This window comes from Vipera berus (assembly GCF_964194415.1).
Source record: "Vipera berus genome assembly, chromosome: 3".
Taxonomy (NCBI): Eukaryota; Metazoa; Chordata; class Lepidosauria; order Squamata; family Viperidae; genus Vipera; species Vipera berus.
Window position 1 is genome coordinate 216,698,546 of NC_138204.1, and position 18,306 is coordinate 216,716,851.

Genomic DNA, 18,306 nt, shown 5'->3' on the forward strand with positions numbered 1-18,306 from the left:
ATTGTACCTAAGATTTGCTTTTTTAATTTTATTAAACTCATGCAAAATTCAATGACAATGTAAAATATTAGCAGTCCTGCGTTTTTAGAAATGAGGCCTTTGGATTTATTAATATTTTTTAAAAACCGAATCGTGAGAAATATGGAAGTTATAAGGTTGTTTCTGGCTTTGGGGCGGGGCATTACGAGATTTAGAAGCGCAGGCTAAAAGTGAAAACATTTGATATTTGCATATACTCTCTTTTTTTTCTTCCAAAGCTCCCAGTTGCATTAAAGATATCCTAATTGTTCCCATTTATCTACAGCTTTTTATTCTCGATATATTTTACAGGAACCGCAGAATCGGCTTATTCAATATCTTCTGGTCTGACAGGATGTGGTAACGGTATAATTGATTTCTTCTCTTTATCTCTTGACAGGGCTTTCCTCATGTCTGTAAAAAAAAAAGGGAACAAAACACAAATTAGTAACACAACCTGCAATTTAAAGTCCAGGGCAGCTGCAACTGCTATCAACCCTCTGGAATGAGATTTTCCACAAACATCCACACAATTTCCAACCGGAGGAGGTTCAGGGAGTTATTAAGGAACCTGACCCCGGGGTAGTCCCCGACTTACGACCACACTGAGCTTAAAATTCCTGCTGCTAAGCAAAATTCGAGATACGTTTGCCCCGCTTTATGACTTTTCTTGCCACAGTTAAGTGCAGTTAAGTTAGTGACGTGGTTGTTAAGCGGATCTGACTCCCCCCCCCCTTGACTTTGCTCGTCAGAAGGTCGCAAAAGGGGATCACGTGATCGCCTGGGACGCTGCAACCCGTCATAAATATGAGTCGGTTGCCAAACGTCTGAATTTTGACCAGAGGGATACTGCCATGGTTGTAAGGGTGAAAACCTAAGTCCTGTTTTTCCAGTGCTGTTGTAACTTTGAATGGTCGCTAAATGGACTGTTGTAAGTCAGGGACTACCTCTATGTCTTACTACTTGTGGGTTCCATGAAGTTACAGGAGTGGTGCTCAAAACTCAACATCTGGAGTAAAATTGGATATGGCGTGATATTATTAACCGTTTCCCGCCAATTCTGCGCTGGTCTGACAAGCTCATTTTCTTTCTGTGTCTGTTCCGTCCCTCAGCTGCCATTTTGATTTATCTTTCTGGAAATTTGGATTACAGATAAATGTGTACATACGGAACTCGCCTGTGCTAACTTTAGGCCAGGGGTCTCCAAGCTTGGCAACTTTAAGACTGGTGGACTTCAACTCCCAGAATTCCCCAGCCACCATGGAACATTCACCGCTTCTGGAAGCAAGGAGTTCCACTAGTTAATTGTTCTGACTGTCAGGAAATTTCTCCTTAGTTCTAGGTTGCTTCTCTCCTTGATTAGTTTCCATCCGTTGCTCCTTGTCCTGCCTTCAGGCACTTTGGAGAATAGCTTGACTCCCTCTTCTTTGGGGCAGCCCCTGGAAGGCTGCTATCCTGTCACCCCTGGTCCTTCTCTTCATTAAACTAGACATACCCAATTCCAGCAACCGATCCTTGTATGTTTTAGCCTCCAGACCCCTAATCATCTTTGTTGCTCTTCTCTGCACTCTAGTCTCAACATCTTTTTTAGTTCTTCACATTTGACATCATGTTTATCCCAAAGACCCTTTAGCACTAAAAATCCACACACTTACCATACGCATCTTCGTCCGGTTCACCACTGCTGGCTGAGTAGTATTCTAACACCGTTCTGTATACGCTGTAGCCCAGTTGCTTGTACATGTTCACCGCAACCTGATTGGACACCCTCACAAAGAGATCCACAAAAAATCCACCCTTTCTTCACCAAGAAAGAAAACGGAAGGGTAAGGAGACCGTCAGAGCAACATTAAGATTACACGACGTTATTGTGAAAAAAAGTACAGTGCTACGTCAATGTCAAAATGGATCTGCTTTTGTGCAGGTAAGAATTGGAGGGGATTCCCTCACGAGAAAACGATTGGATTAATGTTCTCATATTTTTTTCTTTTCTTTTTTTCTTTCATCGGGGTGACTGAGTGGAGCTGAGCATTTACTGGCCGGGTGCCCTTCCTGACGCCTATTCGGAGTTTGCAGCAGATATTTTCTCGTTGCACCCAGAGAGAAACATCTGTCGCTGCCTGAGACTGAATTCTCAACCTTCCGAGTGGGAGGCGAGCATCTTCACCTCTAGGCCACTGCTGCTCACAATTAATGTTTTAATTAATGTTCTCCTATATTCTGGCTTAAAAGAAAATACAAGGAAGAATTAAGAGCACTCACGTTACAATGAGAAGTAATATATGTCTGCACGTTTCACACAAATATGTTTCTTTTATTACAATTAGCTCTTATCATGAACTGTCATATTTCTTATTGCTATAAAATCCACCCATAAATGCAAAGATTCACTAGCTTTTACACTTAAAAGCACTTTGGCCTAGTGTATTATTTAAACTTGCTTTCTGCAACTATGTAATTGTTTAAATGAATTGAAAATGCTTTATCTACCTACCTACCTATATTTCTATCTCTATCTCTCTCTAATCTATCTATCTATCTATCTATCTATCTATCTATCTATCTATCTATCTATCTATCTATCTATCTATCTATCTATCTATCATCTATCTATCTATCTATCTATCTCTCTAATCTATCTGTATCTCTAATCTCTATTATATTTCTGTCTCTCTAATCTATCTGTATCTCTCTCTAATCTATATCTGTCTCTCTAATCTCTATTTCTCTCTCTCTAATCTATCTATCTGTCAGAATCCATTTATATCACATTCATAAATGTATGTTTAAAACATTATCCCCCCCTGGATTCTGCCATCTCCCGAGGAAGGAGGAGCGCATGTGGATTCAGCCTGCCTTAGGTTATTTCAAAGACCAAGGGAACCTTTTGAACTGGGGGAACAAAAGGGAGGGTTAGGGAAGAAGGCATCTGGCCTGTGTCTCCATTTGAATCTGTAAAGGAAGAAGGCAATAACCGTAAAGATCCGAAGTTCTCTTTTTCCCACGAAAGGGATGACATGAAGTAAAATGATGGGGGGCTGACCAAATGGGGTTGAGGGAAGGGGGGGTTGAACCGGGAACCCTTTATAAAGTTTCAATTTGTAAAACAATACCAAGTCCTGTCTTTTATTCCCACAACCAAGCATGTCCTAGTAAAGATTCCTTTTGGACTAGAACTGACTCCAAGAGTTTTTGTTTTCCTAAGACGTGGATTGGGGTGGGTCCTGACACTATCTATCTATCTATCTATCTATCTATCTATCTATCTATCTATCTATCTATCTATCTATCTATCTAATCTACCTATATCTGAATCTCTAATCTATCTATATTTCTGTCTCTCTAATCTATCTGTATCTCTCTCTAATCTACATCTGTATCTCTAATCTCTATATTTCTGACTCGCTAATCTATCTATCTATCTGTATCTCTCTCTATATATATATCTGTATCTCTAATCTATTATATTTCTGTGTCTCTATCTATCTCTATGTCTATATATCTGTATCCTTCTCTCTCTCTCTCTCTCTCTCTCTCTCTCTCTCTCTCTCTCTCTCTCTCTCTATATATATATATATATATATATATATATATATATATATAATCCCTCTATCTCTAATCTATCTATATATCTGTATCTCTCTGATATCTATCCATCTATCTATCTTTATGCCATCAACTATTTTATTTATTTCCCTAAACTGAACGTTGGCAATGAGGATTTTTACCTAGCCAACCCTTCCCTGAGGATCCAGCCTGTTATGTTTGCTCACAAAATCATCCCTACCTTTCGGATATTTCCTCCAGCAGCTCCATCAGTTTAGCAGCCAGGCCCAAGCGGCGAAACTCGGGGGCCACCGAGAGCGCGGTGACGTGGCCGTGCCACTCTTCCCTGGCCACGGATCCTTCGGCTTTTCCCATGACTGCAAAGAAAAGATCATCTGACAGAAAAGCTGCGGCCGATCTTTAATTCGGAGCAGTTCTTTAGCAGTTTCTTAATCCAGCAGAGAGAAGAAAAAAACACGTTTCACTGCAGAGGCGCCCTAATGAAACATATCTCAAGTTCACAGCCAAAGCTCAAATGATGCAGCTAGTCCTCAATTTACAACAGTTCACTTACTGATGGTTCAAAGTTATAGCGGCACTAAAAAAGGGACTTTTGACCATTTTTGACATGTATGACCTTTGCGGTCTCCACGATCGTGTGACCAAAATTCAGACACTTGGCAACTGGCATGTACAGTTGCAGAGTCACGTGATCCTCTCCTGGGACCTTCTGACAAGCAGAGTTAGTGGGGAAGCCAAATTCCCTCAACAACCGTGCCACTAATTTAACTGCAGTGATTCACTTAACAATGGTGGCAAGGAGCAAAATTCACTTAAATTGTCTTGCTTAGCCACAGAAATTTGGGCCTCAACTGTGGTCGTAAGTTAAGGACAGCCTATAAAACATTATTGTTTTAAAATGTTCGTAAAATTTCAGTCCATGTCGTCAGTGGGATCTTTGTAACTGATCCAAAGCTTCAGTTATCGCCAGCCTATGGCTTAGTCCTCGACTTACAACCCATTGCTTAGCAACCATGCAAAATTAGGGCAGGCCCCCAAAATGGGAATTTTGACCTGGATTTAAAGTCCTAATGTCCATTTCCCCTTGTGTGTGCTTAGCAACCAGCCTGGATTTGCAGCATCCTGGGGTCACGTGACCACAATTGAGGACATTTTTTTTTCCTGACACTGGCACTTGCTTCCAGTTTCTGGCAAATGCTTCCCCTTAATGACCACTTTACAATCGCCAGGTTCACTTAACAACTGCCCCCCCAAAAAAATGTTATAAAATCAGGCACAGTCATGACTTACAACCCATATCATAGGCTTGCTCCGTTGGTCAAGGACAGGGGTAGGCAGCCTTGGCCCTTTTATGACTCGTGGACTTCAACTCCCAGAATTCCTAAGCCAGCATGGCTCAGCTTGGAAACCTCTCCCTTTCCCCTCAGCATGGCTGGCTCAGGAATTCTGGGAGTTGAAGTCCATGAGTCATAAAGCGGCCTAGGCCTAGCCAGGGGTAGGCCACCTTGGCTCTTTTATGACTCATGGACTTCAACTCCCAGAATTCCTGAGCCAGCATTGGGGAACTATGGCCCCCTCATGACTCATGGACCTCAACTCCCAGAATTCCTGAGCCAGCATGGGGGAACTATGGCCCCCTCATGACTCATGGACTTCAACTCCCAGAATTCCTGAGCCAGCCTGGCTCAGCTAGGAAACCTTTCCCTTTCCCCTCAGCATGGCTGGCTCAGGAATTCTGGGAGTTGAAGTCCACCAGTCATAAAAGAGCCAAGGTTGCCTAACCCTGGCCAAGGAATACCTGTATGTTCAGGTCTGAACAGTCCAGATTAAAAAAAAGGGAGACACTCTACTCACTGTAGCCCATCAGCTCTCCCCCGGGGGCTTCTGCCACAATAAAGTACTCTGGCCAGTGAGCCAAGTATTGCAAGTAAAATGGAATTCCATACTGTGAAGGGTTTTAGGTTAAGGAAAGTTCATCTCGACCAATGGGCATTCAAGGACAAACTATGCATCAACAAAAAAAACCTGCCTGCAGAAGCTGTGAATGCTCCAACACTGGAAGTTTTTAAGAGGAGACTGGACAGCCATTTGTCTGAAATGATAGAGGGTTTCCTGCCTGAGCAGAGGGTTGGACTAGATGACCTCCAAGATCCCTTTCAACTTCATCATCATCATCATCATCATCATCGCACAGTCAGCCAGATGTTCAGACTGGATTGGGCATTTTCGTCTACCTATGGAGTCCTTACCAAGGACCTAGGATAGGCAGATGTGGATGTTTGATGGTATCACAGATCTCGTCGCAGGATGGAAGCAGTTCCTAGTAAGGCCGCCTTTTGCAATTGACTAATGGCGAATTTGTCAATGCCGATGATGGTGCTCAAGTGGTGCTCCAGTTGTTTTGGGATTGCACCCAAGGCGCCTATGACTATTGGTACTACCCTTGCTTGCCTTTGCCACAGTCTATTTCTATTTCTAGGTCTCTGTATAATAATAATAATAATAATAATAATAACAATAACAATAATAATAATAATAATAATAACAACAACAACAATAAAAAATAATAACAATAATAATAATAGAATCAATCCACAACTCCACTAGTTTTGCCTGTTAGCAACACCCTCGTGAACAATCTATGAAAGAAGTCATTGCATTCCAGAATATTAAATATTCTTTTCCGGGTAGGAAACTACAGACTAAGCTGCTGTTGTTCCCATAGTAGGTGTGCTTCTTCCATGCTTTCCCTATTACAGTATATTCCCACGATCAAAATCCAGAGAGAGAAACCCGTGCTAGGTGTTGGGCAAACACATAATGTACGCAAAGATCGTGGCTAGGAACATTAATGTCTTCAACCCGAAGACTTAAAAAGATACAGTCTCTGTCAGGGGATCCAAGTTGCTGTGGAAAACAAGAACAAGAATATCAATTAGAAAGACCAGGGGTGACACGAGAGCAGTATTTCAGTATCTGAGGGGCTGCCCCAAAGAAGAGGGAGTCAAGCTCTTCTCCAAAGCCCTTGAAGGCAGGACAAGAAGCAACGGAGGGAAACTCATCAAGGAGAGAAGCAACCTAGAACTAAGGAGGAATTTCCTCACAGTGGGAACAATTAACCAGTGGAACAACCTGCCTCCAGAACTTGTGGGTGCTCCATCACTGGAGGTTTTTAAGAAGAGACTGGACAGTCAGATGTTTGAAATGGTCTAGGGCGGGGTGGGCAACTTGGCTCTTTTATGACTTGTGGACTTCAACTCCCAGAATTCCTGAGCCAGCACCTAGTCTAGGGTCTCCCGCCTGAGCAGGGGGTTGGACTAGAAGACCTCCGAGGTCCCTTCCAGCTTTATTCTGATTGATTGATTGAAATATTGAGAGAAGGACAAGGCACCATTCAAGCTGAACATTTCTTAGCCCTGCTCTTCCAACCCACGGAAAAATTCCCAGACTAGAACTGCCATTTTGGCCAACGTCACAGCAACAGAAAGCAAATTCCAGCCCTCCAGATTTGATTGACAGAACGCTTAAACCCTTCTGAGCGGCAGGTTCACCAATTACGGGTAGTCCTCTACTTACGACAATTGACCTCAACATTCCTGTGGCTAAGTGAATCAGTCAAGCGGGTTTTGCACCCATTTTACCATCTTCCTTGCCGCGGGGGTTAAGCGAATCACTGCAGTCGGTAAATGAGTACCACGGTTGTTAAGTGAGTCCGGCTTCCCTTTTCAGAAGGTTGCAAAAGGGGACCGCAGGACACCAGGGACACTGCGACCGTCCTAAGTATGAATCAGTTGCCAAGCACCTGGATTTGGATCGCTTGACCCCGGGGATGCTGCAGTGTGAAAAACAGTCATAAGTCTCTTTTTTTTTCAGTGACCAACTTGATCTCTGCAGGAATGTTGTTGCACAGAGAGGGACCCACCACGGAGAAGGCCCTTCTTCTGGATCCCACCGAATGGATCTCCTTCGGAGAAGGGACCCATGGCATTCCTTGCTCCCCCCCCCCCACTCTCAGGTCAGGCAGACAGAACACAGTCCTCAATTAATGGGAACCTTTTATGATGGGTGGACTTCAACTCCCAGAATTCCTCAGCCAGACACGCGTGCCTGGCTGAGGAATTCTGGGAGTTGAAATCCACAAGTCATAAAAGGGCCAAGTTTGAAGACCCCTGCTCTATGGAGACTCGCCGTCATCCAGGTCCTGGTTATCCCAAAGGTGCTTTTTTTCCCAGGAGGCAACTGGACTTCCTCGTTTCTCTTTGAAGACCTTTCGCTTCTCACCCAAGAAGCTTCTTCGGTTCTGACTGGATGGTGGGGGATGGAAGGACAACCAAGATCTGGATGTTGGAGGGACCATCAAATGTCTTTTTCTTACGTAGCAACACAGCAATAATTCATTCTGCTACCTCTGCAAGATGCAAGAAATTAGCAGGGGGCGCTTTGCTTAAGAAAAAGAGAGCCAGTTTGGTGGAGCGCAGACCTTTTTTATACCCCTAGAACGCTTTTGATAAGTTCTCACACCCTTACAAGAGTTCAGAACGAATTATGCACACGCACTGTAATTTTGAAACCTCTAAACCCAAGTTTTCGAACCCCCGGTTGGGAACTCCCAGTGTAGTGGTTAAAGTGCTGGCCAAGAAACCAGGAGACGGTGAGTTCTAATCCCGCCTTGGGCATGAAAGCCGGCTGGTTGACTTTGGGTCAGTCCTTCTCTCAACCCAACCCACCTCGCAGGGTTGTTGCTGCGGGGAAAAAGAGGAAGAGGAAGGAGCATTAGGTATGTCCGCTGCCTTGAGCTACTTATAAACTAATCAAGGCAGCATAAAAAATTACATAAATGAAATAGAAACAAAAGATTGCTTCTTTTTCTGGTGCTGCTCCTATGCCTGGTTTTTGCGTGTGTCTATTGTGCGTGCAAATACATAAATTAAAAAAGGAACATCTTCCGGATGACATAATTCTCTCAAGGTTTTCAAGAAGCAGCCAGATGGCCACCTCTCCTGGATGGTTTAACTGGTCTTTCTGCAGAATGCAGAGGGTTGGACTAGACTAGATGATCTCACGTTCCTCTCCAACTCCATCATTCTAGGATTGCATTGTAGCCAACAACAGGGAGGGGGTTTGCAAAAGCTTTTTTTTTTTGTTAAAGCAAAAACCAGAAGAGCCACAGGTGCGGTTCCCTTCTCCTCCCTTCCGTCCACCCACACCCTCCTCAAAAGCTGACATAACTCCATGAGATTATAGCTATTCAAGAAATTAAAAGGCACTGTGTCATATATTCAAACTCCTCTCTGGGAAACAAGACAAGTGAGTTGAAGAGTGGAAAGTCTCCTTCACACTTCAAGAAGCAAGCCGTGAGCCATTCAAGGGAACACCGCACACCTGTCACAAGCAAGAGTCAGTTGATAGGGGCAAAGCATGTAAATTTAACCAATCAATAAGGAAAAAATAAAGCAGGCCCTTCTTTCATTCTAGAAGGTTCCCCATAGAAACATAGTAACCTGAGGGGAGAACAAGGCTATTGCTAAGCCCATTGATTTGTGCTTCTTAGATTGTAAGCCACCCTGAGTCTTCGGAGAAGGGCGGGATATAAATGGGATTTTTTTTCCAAAAAAAAAAGGCCTGGGGGGGGTCCATGGAAACTCCCCTTGGAGTTTGTTGGTTGTCTTTTTAATGTATTGATTTATAATTGTTATTTTTATACTTTATATATGTATAGTATATATTTATGCTTATAAATATAAAGGTAAATATACTATATGAACACAAATGTGTGTGTGTGTACGTGTGTATTCATTTAGTGACGTTCAAAGTTAAAACAGCACTGAAAAAAGAGACTTGGCCACTTTTCACAGTTACAATCTTGCAGCACCCCCACGATCATGGGATCAAAATTCGGACGCTTGGCAATTGGCTCACACATACGACCACGGCTGTGTCCCAAGGTCACGTGATCCGCTTTTGGCAAGCAAAGCCCATGGGGGAAGCCAGATTCACTTAACGGCCGGATTGCTAACTTATCAAGTGCAGCGATTCACTTAACAACGGTGGCAAAGGAAGGTCCTAAAGTGGGGCAACCCCTGCTTAACAAATGCAAATGAAATTTTGGGCTCGGCTGCGGTCGTACGTCGAGGACGACCTGTATTAGTCGTTATCTAACACGCATAGCTATCGTTCTCGGGGCTGTCCCTCTGATATTTGGCCTTGATAAAGCCAAGCAGAATCGGAGCCAGTTGGGATTGGGATAGGAGACCACCAAGAGATCCAGACCACCTCAAGAAACACCCTGAGAGGAGGACCCAGCAGGCCTCTCTTCCGCAGCCACGGCTTTGGCATCAGCAGCCCAGTCCTTCCAGTCACCGGCTCAGCTGGGGAGTTGCTGGAGAGGTGACCACCAGGTGATGCCAGGGCCAGGCTGGGATGGGGAAGCCGGGCTGGGAAGCGGGGAAACACCGAAGCAGCAGCCCAGGGGAGGCCCGCCACGAGCTCGAGGGCTCCGTACGCAGGAATAAGGAAAGAGAAACGGGGCGCCAAGCGCGTGATCAGCGGGAAGGGTCCCCTTGAGGTCATTCAGTCCACCCCCGCTGAGCGCAGGACCCGCCTTCCGCCCCTCCCCCCTTCCAATCCCTCCTCCATGGGCTCTGCTCTTTCCTTAGAAGCCCCTTCCCAGGCGCGGCCCCCTCCCTTCTCCCAGTTCCGCAGCGAGGGGGGCCCTCGAGGTCATGGAGACCACCCCCGCCCGGCGGAGGGCCCGGGGCCTCACATGTTGTTGAAGCGGAAGAGGTCGTTGCAAGTGAACGCCCGCAGAGAAGTCATGCCTGTCTCCAGGGCAGCCGACCCGGAAGCCGCCGCTCCGTGACCCCGAGCGTTTCCGCTCCGTCGCCCGGCAACGGAGCCGCCGAAGCCCCGCCCCTCCGAGCGTAGGAGACGCGACCCGATTCCAGAGACGGCGAAGCCACGCCCATTCGAGCGTAAGATCCGGGCCGGTCCCAGAATCTCCGAAGCCCCGCCCATAAGAACGTAGAGAGAAGTAGTAGAGGCGCGCTGATGCCTTCACAGCAGTCACTTCCGGGTTCGCGTCATGTAAATGGGCCCTGGAGATAGTCTCTTCTCCAATCGTACTACCTCGCAGGGCTGTCGTGTTGGAAAGAGGGCTATAAAACACAATGCAACCACCTCCTTTCTGATCATTGGGGGGGGGGTGTCCTGATTAGAACCCTTACAGCTGTGTTCCTCTCCTTTGGCAACTTTAAGAGGTGGACTTCAACTCCCAGAATTCCCTAGCCAGCCAAGATGACTGGGGAATTCTGGGAATTGAAGTCCACCTCTCTTAAAGTTGCCAAAGGATAAATGCCAACTTAATTTTGCATCATGCACTCATGATGTCACACACAAAATCACACAAAGACACCATTCCCACAACGCATAAAAATATATCCATCCATCTGAATACCTTTAAAACACAATCCTGACTCTTAAAAGACCATTATCACGTTAGAATTTCTACTGAAAACATTTGTTTGCAACTGTAGGTTTCAGCAACATTCAAATAAAATTCCAGGAATCCATATCTCATCTTAACAGCTTTGTTGATGTAATACTTTATTTTCTTATATCCATACAGGGTATATTCAGAGTGGACAGAGGTTGTGGGGAAAGTATCTATAAAACCCCAAAGCCTTACAAACATTCTATTCCATGAACCAAATTTTGAATCGAATTTGTTCATGGGAGAGAATCGATCTGTTTGCCACTGCAGAACAACCACTTCCTCAAATTCTCCTTGTGGGATCCTTGTCTAGTCTTGAATAAACAATCACCAGCCAAAACTTTCAAGAGTAAACAATTTGTATTACTTTGCTAAGAGGGTGCATCGTGTACACACAGGTACAGTGGACGCACCTTAAATCATCGATATAATTTCCTTATATTCCCTATCGCTTTTGCAAATTTACCTCCCACCTTTCCCTGATTGGCTGAGTACTCAGATTGTCACAATCTATCCGAAGCGCCTAAAGTGAGTACATTATTCCCCACCTTTAATTACATCTCCCATTCTTTATCTTTATCTTTATTAGACTTATATTCCTCTAATTCCATCCTGCCCTTATTTACAAATGATCTTTTATGGCTACTGATTCCTAGGGCTTCTCTCTGGAGCAGGGGTCTTCAAACTTGACCCTTTTATGACTTGTGGACTTCAACTCCCAGAATTCCTCAGCCAGCGCTGGCTGAGGAATTCTGGGAGTTGAAGTCCACAAGTCATAAAAGGGCCAAGTTTGAAGACCCCTGCTCTGGAGCAACTATCACATCAGCAAATTCTGGTTTAAGGCCGGTATTTTAGCACAGCCAGGCCTCTGATCCCAGGTCCTACGTACAGTTCCCAAGCTTCAGCCAAGCTCATGAGATTAGAAATATATTCAATGTATTTTCTTCAGAGGCTAGCATGCCTTCTTACAGTTTCTGCAACAACAATAGGCTGTTTTTCCCCCACGTCCTCAACCGTTAACTCTTTCCAGAGCAACTTTATTTCCGGCGTCCATTCATTCGACTCGATGCCGCTCAGATCCACACGACTTCGTAGCCTGAAGAAGCAAGCCGACTTACAACGGCTTCAATTTCCTGGAGCTGCATTCTGGACGGTAGTGAGAAATCATCTGAACCAGGATCGCGCAGTTGATGGACAGGAACCCTAAACCTCCCAGCCAGAGGAGCAGAAACGTATTCTGACCTTGAAACTCGAGGAAATAAGCCGGGAGAAGCCAGAGACCCTGTCCCAGGAGCCACAGCCCCATCAACAATGCCCCCCGTGCCCAGGATATCTGCAGGAAAGGCAGCACCAGGGGCAGAAGGCAGAGGTACCACAAGAAATACTGAGAGGTGCAGACTTTGTTAAAGCTCACGAAAACCGCCGTGTGCAAGAAGCAGCAGAAGGCCAGGTCCCGGTAGTAGACGAAGGACAGGGCGAGAAGCAGCAGTAGCTGGGGCAGGAAGGCAGCCAGCCCCAGGGCCAAACTCCAGCGGCTTTCGGCAGTCAAATAAAACAGGTAGAAGTAGGGTGAGAAATTATGGCGGGTGTCTCTCCGAACCAAATGGTAGAGGTAGGTGTGCTGCAGGAATTCCCAGCCATAGTAGGCATAGAAGGAGAGAGCCAGGATGGCAAAGGTGCCCGCGGAGACCGTGGCAAAAAGAAGGACCTCCCGCGTGAACCAGCTCGAGGGCAGCCCGAGGCAAGATGCCTTCCCCTTTGGTTTGTCCCGTTCTGCTCCGGCGCGGCTTTGCAAATAGAGAACAAAGGGCAACGCGTAAGTCACGGGATAGATCTTCATATGTACGGCGAGGCCGTAAAGCACAGCCGCCTTCACTAGGTGTCTCCTGGCCAGGTAATAGAGGGTGCCCAGGACCAAGCTGGCCACGAGGGATTCGGCGTTGCCTCGGCTGGAGACGGTCATGGGGAGAGGGTTGAACAGCCAGAAGGCGCAGCACCCGTAAGCGGTCCGGCTGTCCAGCCCTCGGAGGAGCAAGATCCGGTAAATCAGGAAGGCAGCCACCAGGTCCCCGCTCACAAAAAGGATCTTGCCAAACAGGTCGCTGACATAAATGTTGGGGGTTAACATCCAGGCCAGGAGCGGAGTGTAGCGGTAGGTGGCCCGCTGGTAAGGGGACTTTCCTTCCGTGACGTATCTAGCCGCATCGGTGAAGACCTGGTAATCAATGTCGGTGTATTTCACCAGCATTGTTCGGTCCTGGTAGACCCCGTAAAAAGTCAGGCCCAGCCTGATTAGCAAAGCGCTGCTGAATAAAACATTTCTCCGGAGGAACCCTTGGAGAATCCGCTGCCCTGCACTCAGAGGGGGATCCGGACACGGGTCTCCCAGACTGGGATCACGTTGAGAAGCCGATCCAGGGACCAGTCCGGATTTAAGGCCTCCTGTCATTATATTTGCCGAAGGGACAAGAGGTCAAGCTTAAAGGGTCTCCTCCACGCTCTTCGGAACTCCGATTTAGCAGGCATTCCTGATTAAAAAAAATATAGCCATAGTAAAAAAATAAAAAAATAGATGGAATTTTAAAAGTGGACAGCCAGGCCGCCGCCTTCCTTACTCATATGCTAACCCATATTGGTTTATATTTAAATATATATAAAGTATAAATATAACGGAGCAGCAAAGATGATTAGGGGACTGGAGGCTAAGCCATACGAAGAAGAAGGAAAGTTGCAGGAATTGGGTATGTCTAATTGAATGAAAAGGAGGACTAGGGGAAGCATGATAGCAGTCTTGGAATACTTGCGGGGCTGCCACAAAGAAAAGGGGGTCAATCAATCAGAATAGAGTTGGAGGGGACCTTGGAGGCTTTCTAGTCCACCCCCCTGCTCAAGTAGATGACCCTATCCCATTTCAAACAAGTGGCTGTCCAGTCTTTACTTAAAAACCTCCAGTGTTGGAGCACCCATAACTTCTGGTGGCAAGCTGTTCCACTGGTTAATTGTCCTCACTGTTAGGAAGTTTCTCCTTAATTCCAGGCTGCTTTTCTCCTTGATTAGTTTCCATCCGTTGCTTCTTCTCCTCTGCTGCTCTGGAAAATAAATCGACCCCCTCCTCTTTTTGGCAGCCCCTCAAATACTGGAAAATTCCTACCAGTATTATGTCAAGCTATTCTCCAAAGCCCCTGAAGGCAGGACAAGAAGCAACGGATGGAAACTAATCAAGGAGTGATCCAGCCTAGAATTAAGGAGAAACTTCCTGACAGTGAGAACAACCAGTGGAACAGCTTCCCTCCAGGAGTTGTGAATGCTCCAACACGGGAAGTTTTAAAGAAGAAATTGGACAATCATCCGTCTGAAATGTCGCAAGGTTTCCTGCCTGAGCAGGGGGTTGGACCAGAAGACCTCCAAGGTCCCTTGCAACTTCTGTTATTCTGTTATATTTATTTGTTAAATTTATTTGACGCCCATCCCATTGTGGGACTGCTCTGGGAGCAGCTTATAAAAGTAAGATGGAAAAACAAAACAGTAAAACAGGAATTCTGGGAGTTGAAGTCCACTGGTCCACTGCCAAGTTGGACACCCTTGCAAAATAATACGGGATTCTTCATTACTGGAAGCTTTCGAGAAGAGACTGGACTGCCATCTGTCAGAAATGCTGTAGAGCAGACATGTCAAACACAAGGCCCGGGGGGCCAGATCCGGCCCGTGAAGTGGTTTCATGCGGCCCGCGAAGCCATCCTGGAAACAGTGAGGGAACGGCCCCCACTGCCTTGGCCCTGGCCCAGAGACCCTCAGATCTGTCCCACTCCTGCCCAGGCCCCCATAGGCACCCTTGATGCCAACGATGTAGAGCTGGCCACGCCCACCCAGTAGGACATACGCACTCTAGCCACGCCCGCCCAGTAGGCCACGCCCACCCAGGCCACACCCACCCGGCCCCCTGAGGGCAACCGCAATGCTGATGCGGCCCTCCATGAAATTGAGTTTGACACCCCTGCTGTAGAGTCTCCTGCTTGGGCGGGGGGTTGGGCTAGATGACCTCCAAGGTCCCTTCCAACTCACGTTATTCTGTTCTGTTGGTTTAATTTTTCCTCATTTCCTTTGGCAAAGAAGCCAAAACCTCAACAGACATTAGCAGCTGCCCAAAGAGAGCTTGTTTTTTCCTAGAACAGACCCAGAGACCATTTCCCCCCAAAGATCAACTTCTTCCACCAATGAAGGAAAAAGTAAAGTTTTGCAATAACTTCAATTGCTACAAGACCAGAATTAAAAAGTTGTTAAATGTGTAAATTGCAGAAAATGAACTGCAGGATTCTCCCCCTTTTTTTTCTTCATGACTTTTGCTAATGGAATGGCGTTGCTGGCAGGCACTGGAAATTTTATGTACGTATGTATCTACGACTGCACGCCGCACACATGGAAAGAACAACCCCAGCTAACCCCATCAAACTGCTCTTTGTCATGCGACGTTCATTGGAATAATTATCGACTGTAATTAAAAAGACAACAATTAACTCTGGAAAGGCATTTAAAGGGACTGAGACCCCAATATCCCTTCTGCTACAGGCCAGGGGTTTCTATTTCAAGGGTAACTTTGAAATAAAATGCAAAGGCACTTTTAAGAGCCCTTTTACTACATTAAACCTCCAAAGCCAAAATAAACTATGAAGCCAGGGAGAAATGATAGCGCTGGCAGTCTTGCATGAAACAATTTCTCCTTTTGCTGACACCAACACAGTTTGCAAAAGAAGTAAACACAGATAAGAAGAGCGTCAGGGTAAAAAAAGCAAAACGGGGAAAAAAGCTGTATGGACTCAGCGAGAGAACTGTTCTAACTTTTTCCTACGGAGCAGCGTGGCCCAAAACCTATTTTCAAATTTCATCCCAATTCTTTTGAGAAGTACATCTTAAAGGAAGGAAACTGAACTGGAGTTTCCCACAGGTATCTCAAAGATGATTAGGGGACTGGAGGCTAAAACATATGTATAAGGAACCGTTGCTGGAATTGGGTCTGTCTAGTCTAATGAGGAGAAGGACGAGGGGGGACATGATAGCAGTCTTGCAATTTCTCAAGGGATGCCCCAAAGAAGAGGGAGTCAAGCTATTCTCCAAAGCACCTGAAGGCAGGACAAGAAGCAAAGGATGGAAACTCGTCAAGGAGAGAAGCAACCTGGAACTCAGAAGAAACTTCCTGACAATTAGAACAATTAACCAGTGGAACCACCTGCCTCCAGAAACTGTGAATGCTCCAACACTGGAGGTTTTTAAGAAGTGACTGGACAGCCATTTGTCCAAAATGGTATAGAGTTTCCTGCCTAAGCAGGAGGTTGGACTAGATGACCTCCAAGGTCCCTTCCAACTCTATATTATTATTATTATTATTATTATTGTTGTTGTTGTTGTTGTTGTTGTTGTTGTTGTTCTGTTGTTGTTATTGTTGTTATTATTATTATTATTATTATTATTTAAAACTTTTATTCATAAAACATGAAAGTCAGTCAACTGAACACTCAAATGGACTGGCACTAATGGTTGAGACTGGTTGCTGCCAGCATCCTAGGTGTCAACCAGGTCTCTCCTTAAAATGTAAAATGTTCCGAGTAGCGCAGTTTTTTGTAGCTTTGCTGGAGTTATTGCAGGAAGCTGCAATTTCTTGAAGTATTTTGCAAAGTTTTTTTATTATTTTATTTTATATTATTATTATTATTATTATTATTATTATTATCATTAACATTATAATCATCATCATCTAACTAGACTGGTTTTTACTTGTAGAAAAAGACATTTCGCTTCTCATCCAAGAAGCTTCATCAGTTCACGGTGAAGTGATGAAGCTTCTCGGACGAGAAGCGAAACATCCTCTTCTTCTTCCTCAAGGAAAAAACAGTCCAGCTGCCTCTCCAAAAAACATCTTCGAGACCACTATGACCTGGATGACGGAGAATCTCTACAGAGTTTCACACAAAGCTTTTCTCTGCCACCACCTCTTGATTTAGAGCAGAGGTACCTTGGAACTATAAGTCTTCCAGACTGTATGGATGTACCGTATAAAGGCAAAGGTTGGCCTCTTTTTACTGCCAAAGTAACCTCGAACCGTTGCTAAATGGATGGCTGTAAGCTGAGGACTCCCTATGCAGTTTTCCTGGGGGGAATGGGCTACACAGTGATATAAGAAGAAGGAAGAAAATTTTTCTCTTTCTGGACTCCAAGAGGGGAAGAAAGAACAGAGGAGGAGGAGGAGGAGGAGGAGGAGGAGGAGAAAGATGACTGTGGGGTCCTTGGTGCTCTCTGAGTTTGGTGGTTTCCTTGCAGACATTTCATGACCCAACTAGGGAACATCATCAGGGCTAGAAAGGTTTGTAGAGAAGAGGAGGAGGAGGAGGAGGAAGAGGAGGAAGAAGAAGAGGAGGAGGAGGAGGAGGAGGAGGAGGACAACGACTGTGGGACCCTCGGTGCTCTCTGAGCTTGGCGGTTTCCTTGCAGACGTTTCATGACCCAGCTAGGGAACATCAGGAGGAGAAGGAGGAGGAAGTAATGGAAGAAGAACAGATAACACTCAGGAAGGAGGAGGAGAGGAGGGAGGAGGAGAAGAAAAGGGAAGGAGAAGAAAAGGAGGAGGAAGAGATGCAGAAAGAAAAAGGGGGAAGGAAGTGTTGTAGAAGACAAGGAAGAACATGCATGCTCAAGAAGGAGGAGGAGAGCAAGACGGAGGAGGAAAGAAGAAAGGGGGAAGGAGGAGAAGGAAGTGGTGGTGGTGGCGATAGGAGATGAAGAACAGACGCCTGCTCTAGAAGGAGATGAAAGAGAAAGAGAACAAAAGAGGAAGAGAAGGAGAAGGAAAAAGGAGAGGAGGAGGAGGAGGGGAGGGGAAGAGGAAGGAAGAAAAGGCACATTTCCCCTTCTCTGATGGAGGAGGAGGAGGAGGAGGAACAGCCCCGGCAGCCTCTTTCTCCTCTGAAATGATTCTGATTCCTGCTCTTCCTGGGGCTCGGGGTCCCCCTCTTGAGGCTCCGCTGGGTCCCCCCGCTTAGCCCAGGCGCCCCTCCGGCTGCAAAGACCTGCAGGCGTCCACCGGGGGCGCCCGAGAGCAGCGGGGGAGGGGGCTACTCACGCGGTCTCCGGCGGGAGCAGCAGCGCCGACCGGACTCCGCTCTCGGGCCGCCCGGCGAGAGACGTTCCAGTCCCGGCCAGCAGGGGTCGCACCGCTGGAGGAACCTTTCTGCCGGCCCCGC

General features: G+C 46.1%; 2 protein-coding genes across 3 annotated transcripts; both read right to left on the reverse strand.

Annotated features, from left to right (window-relative positions):
* Nucleotides 1-287: 287 nt before the first annotated feature.
* Nucleotides 288-10,455, reverse strand: NAA20 (N-alpha-acetyltransferase 20, NatB catalytic subunit). The gene is made up of 6 exons (XM_081323013.1): nt 10,349-10,455; nt 6,468-6,492; nt 5,440-5,530; nt 3,806-3,941; nt 1,674-1,819; nt 288-432 (listed from the first exon to the last, which is right to left on the reverse strand). The coding sequence occupies exons 1-6, from the start codon at nt 10,399-10,401 to the stop codon at nt 347-349; spliced, it is 537 nt and encodes a 178-aa protein (XP_081179139.1). The 5' UTR covers nt 10,402-10,455; the 3' UTR covers nt 288-346.
* A 730-nt stretch (nt 10,456-11,185) lies between these two features.
* PIGM (phosphatidylinositol glycan anchor biosynthesis class M) lies at nt 11,186-18,230 on the reverse strand. 2 transcript variants are annotated; one of them, XR_014025847.1, is made up of 3 exons: nt 18,186-18,230; nt 11,873-13,602; nt 11,186-11,732 (listed from the first exon to the last, which is right to left on the reverse strand). XR_014025847.1 is itself a non-coding variant. In XM_081323062.1 (2 exons), exon 2 carries the CDS (start codon nt 13,521-13,523, stop codon nt 12,189-12,191), a length of 1,335 nt encoding a protein of 444 aa, XP_081179188.1. In that variant the 5' UTR covers nt 13,524-13,602; nt 18,186-18,230; the 3' UTR covers nt 11,186-12,188. The 2 variants fall into 2 exon arrangements, 1 of the variants encoding a protein (XP_081179188.1); XM_081323062.1 differs by having other exon boundaries at nt 11,186-13,602.
* Between the last annotated feature and the right edge of the window lie 76 nt (nt 18,231-18,306).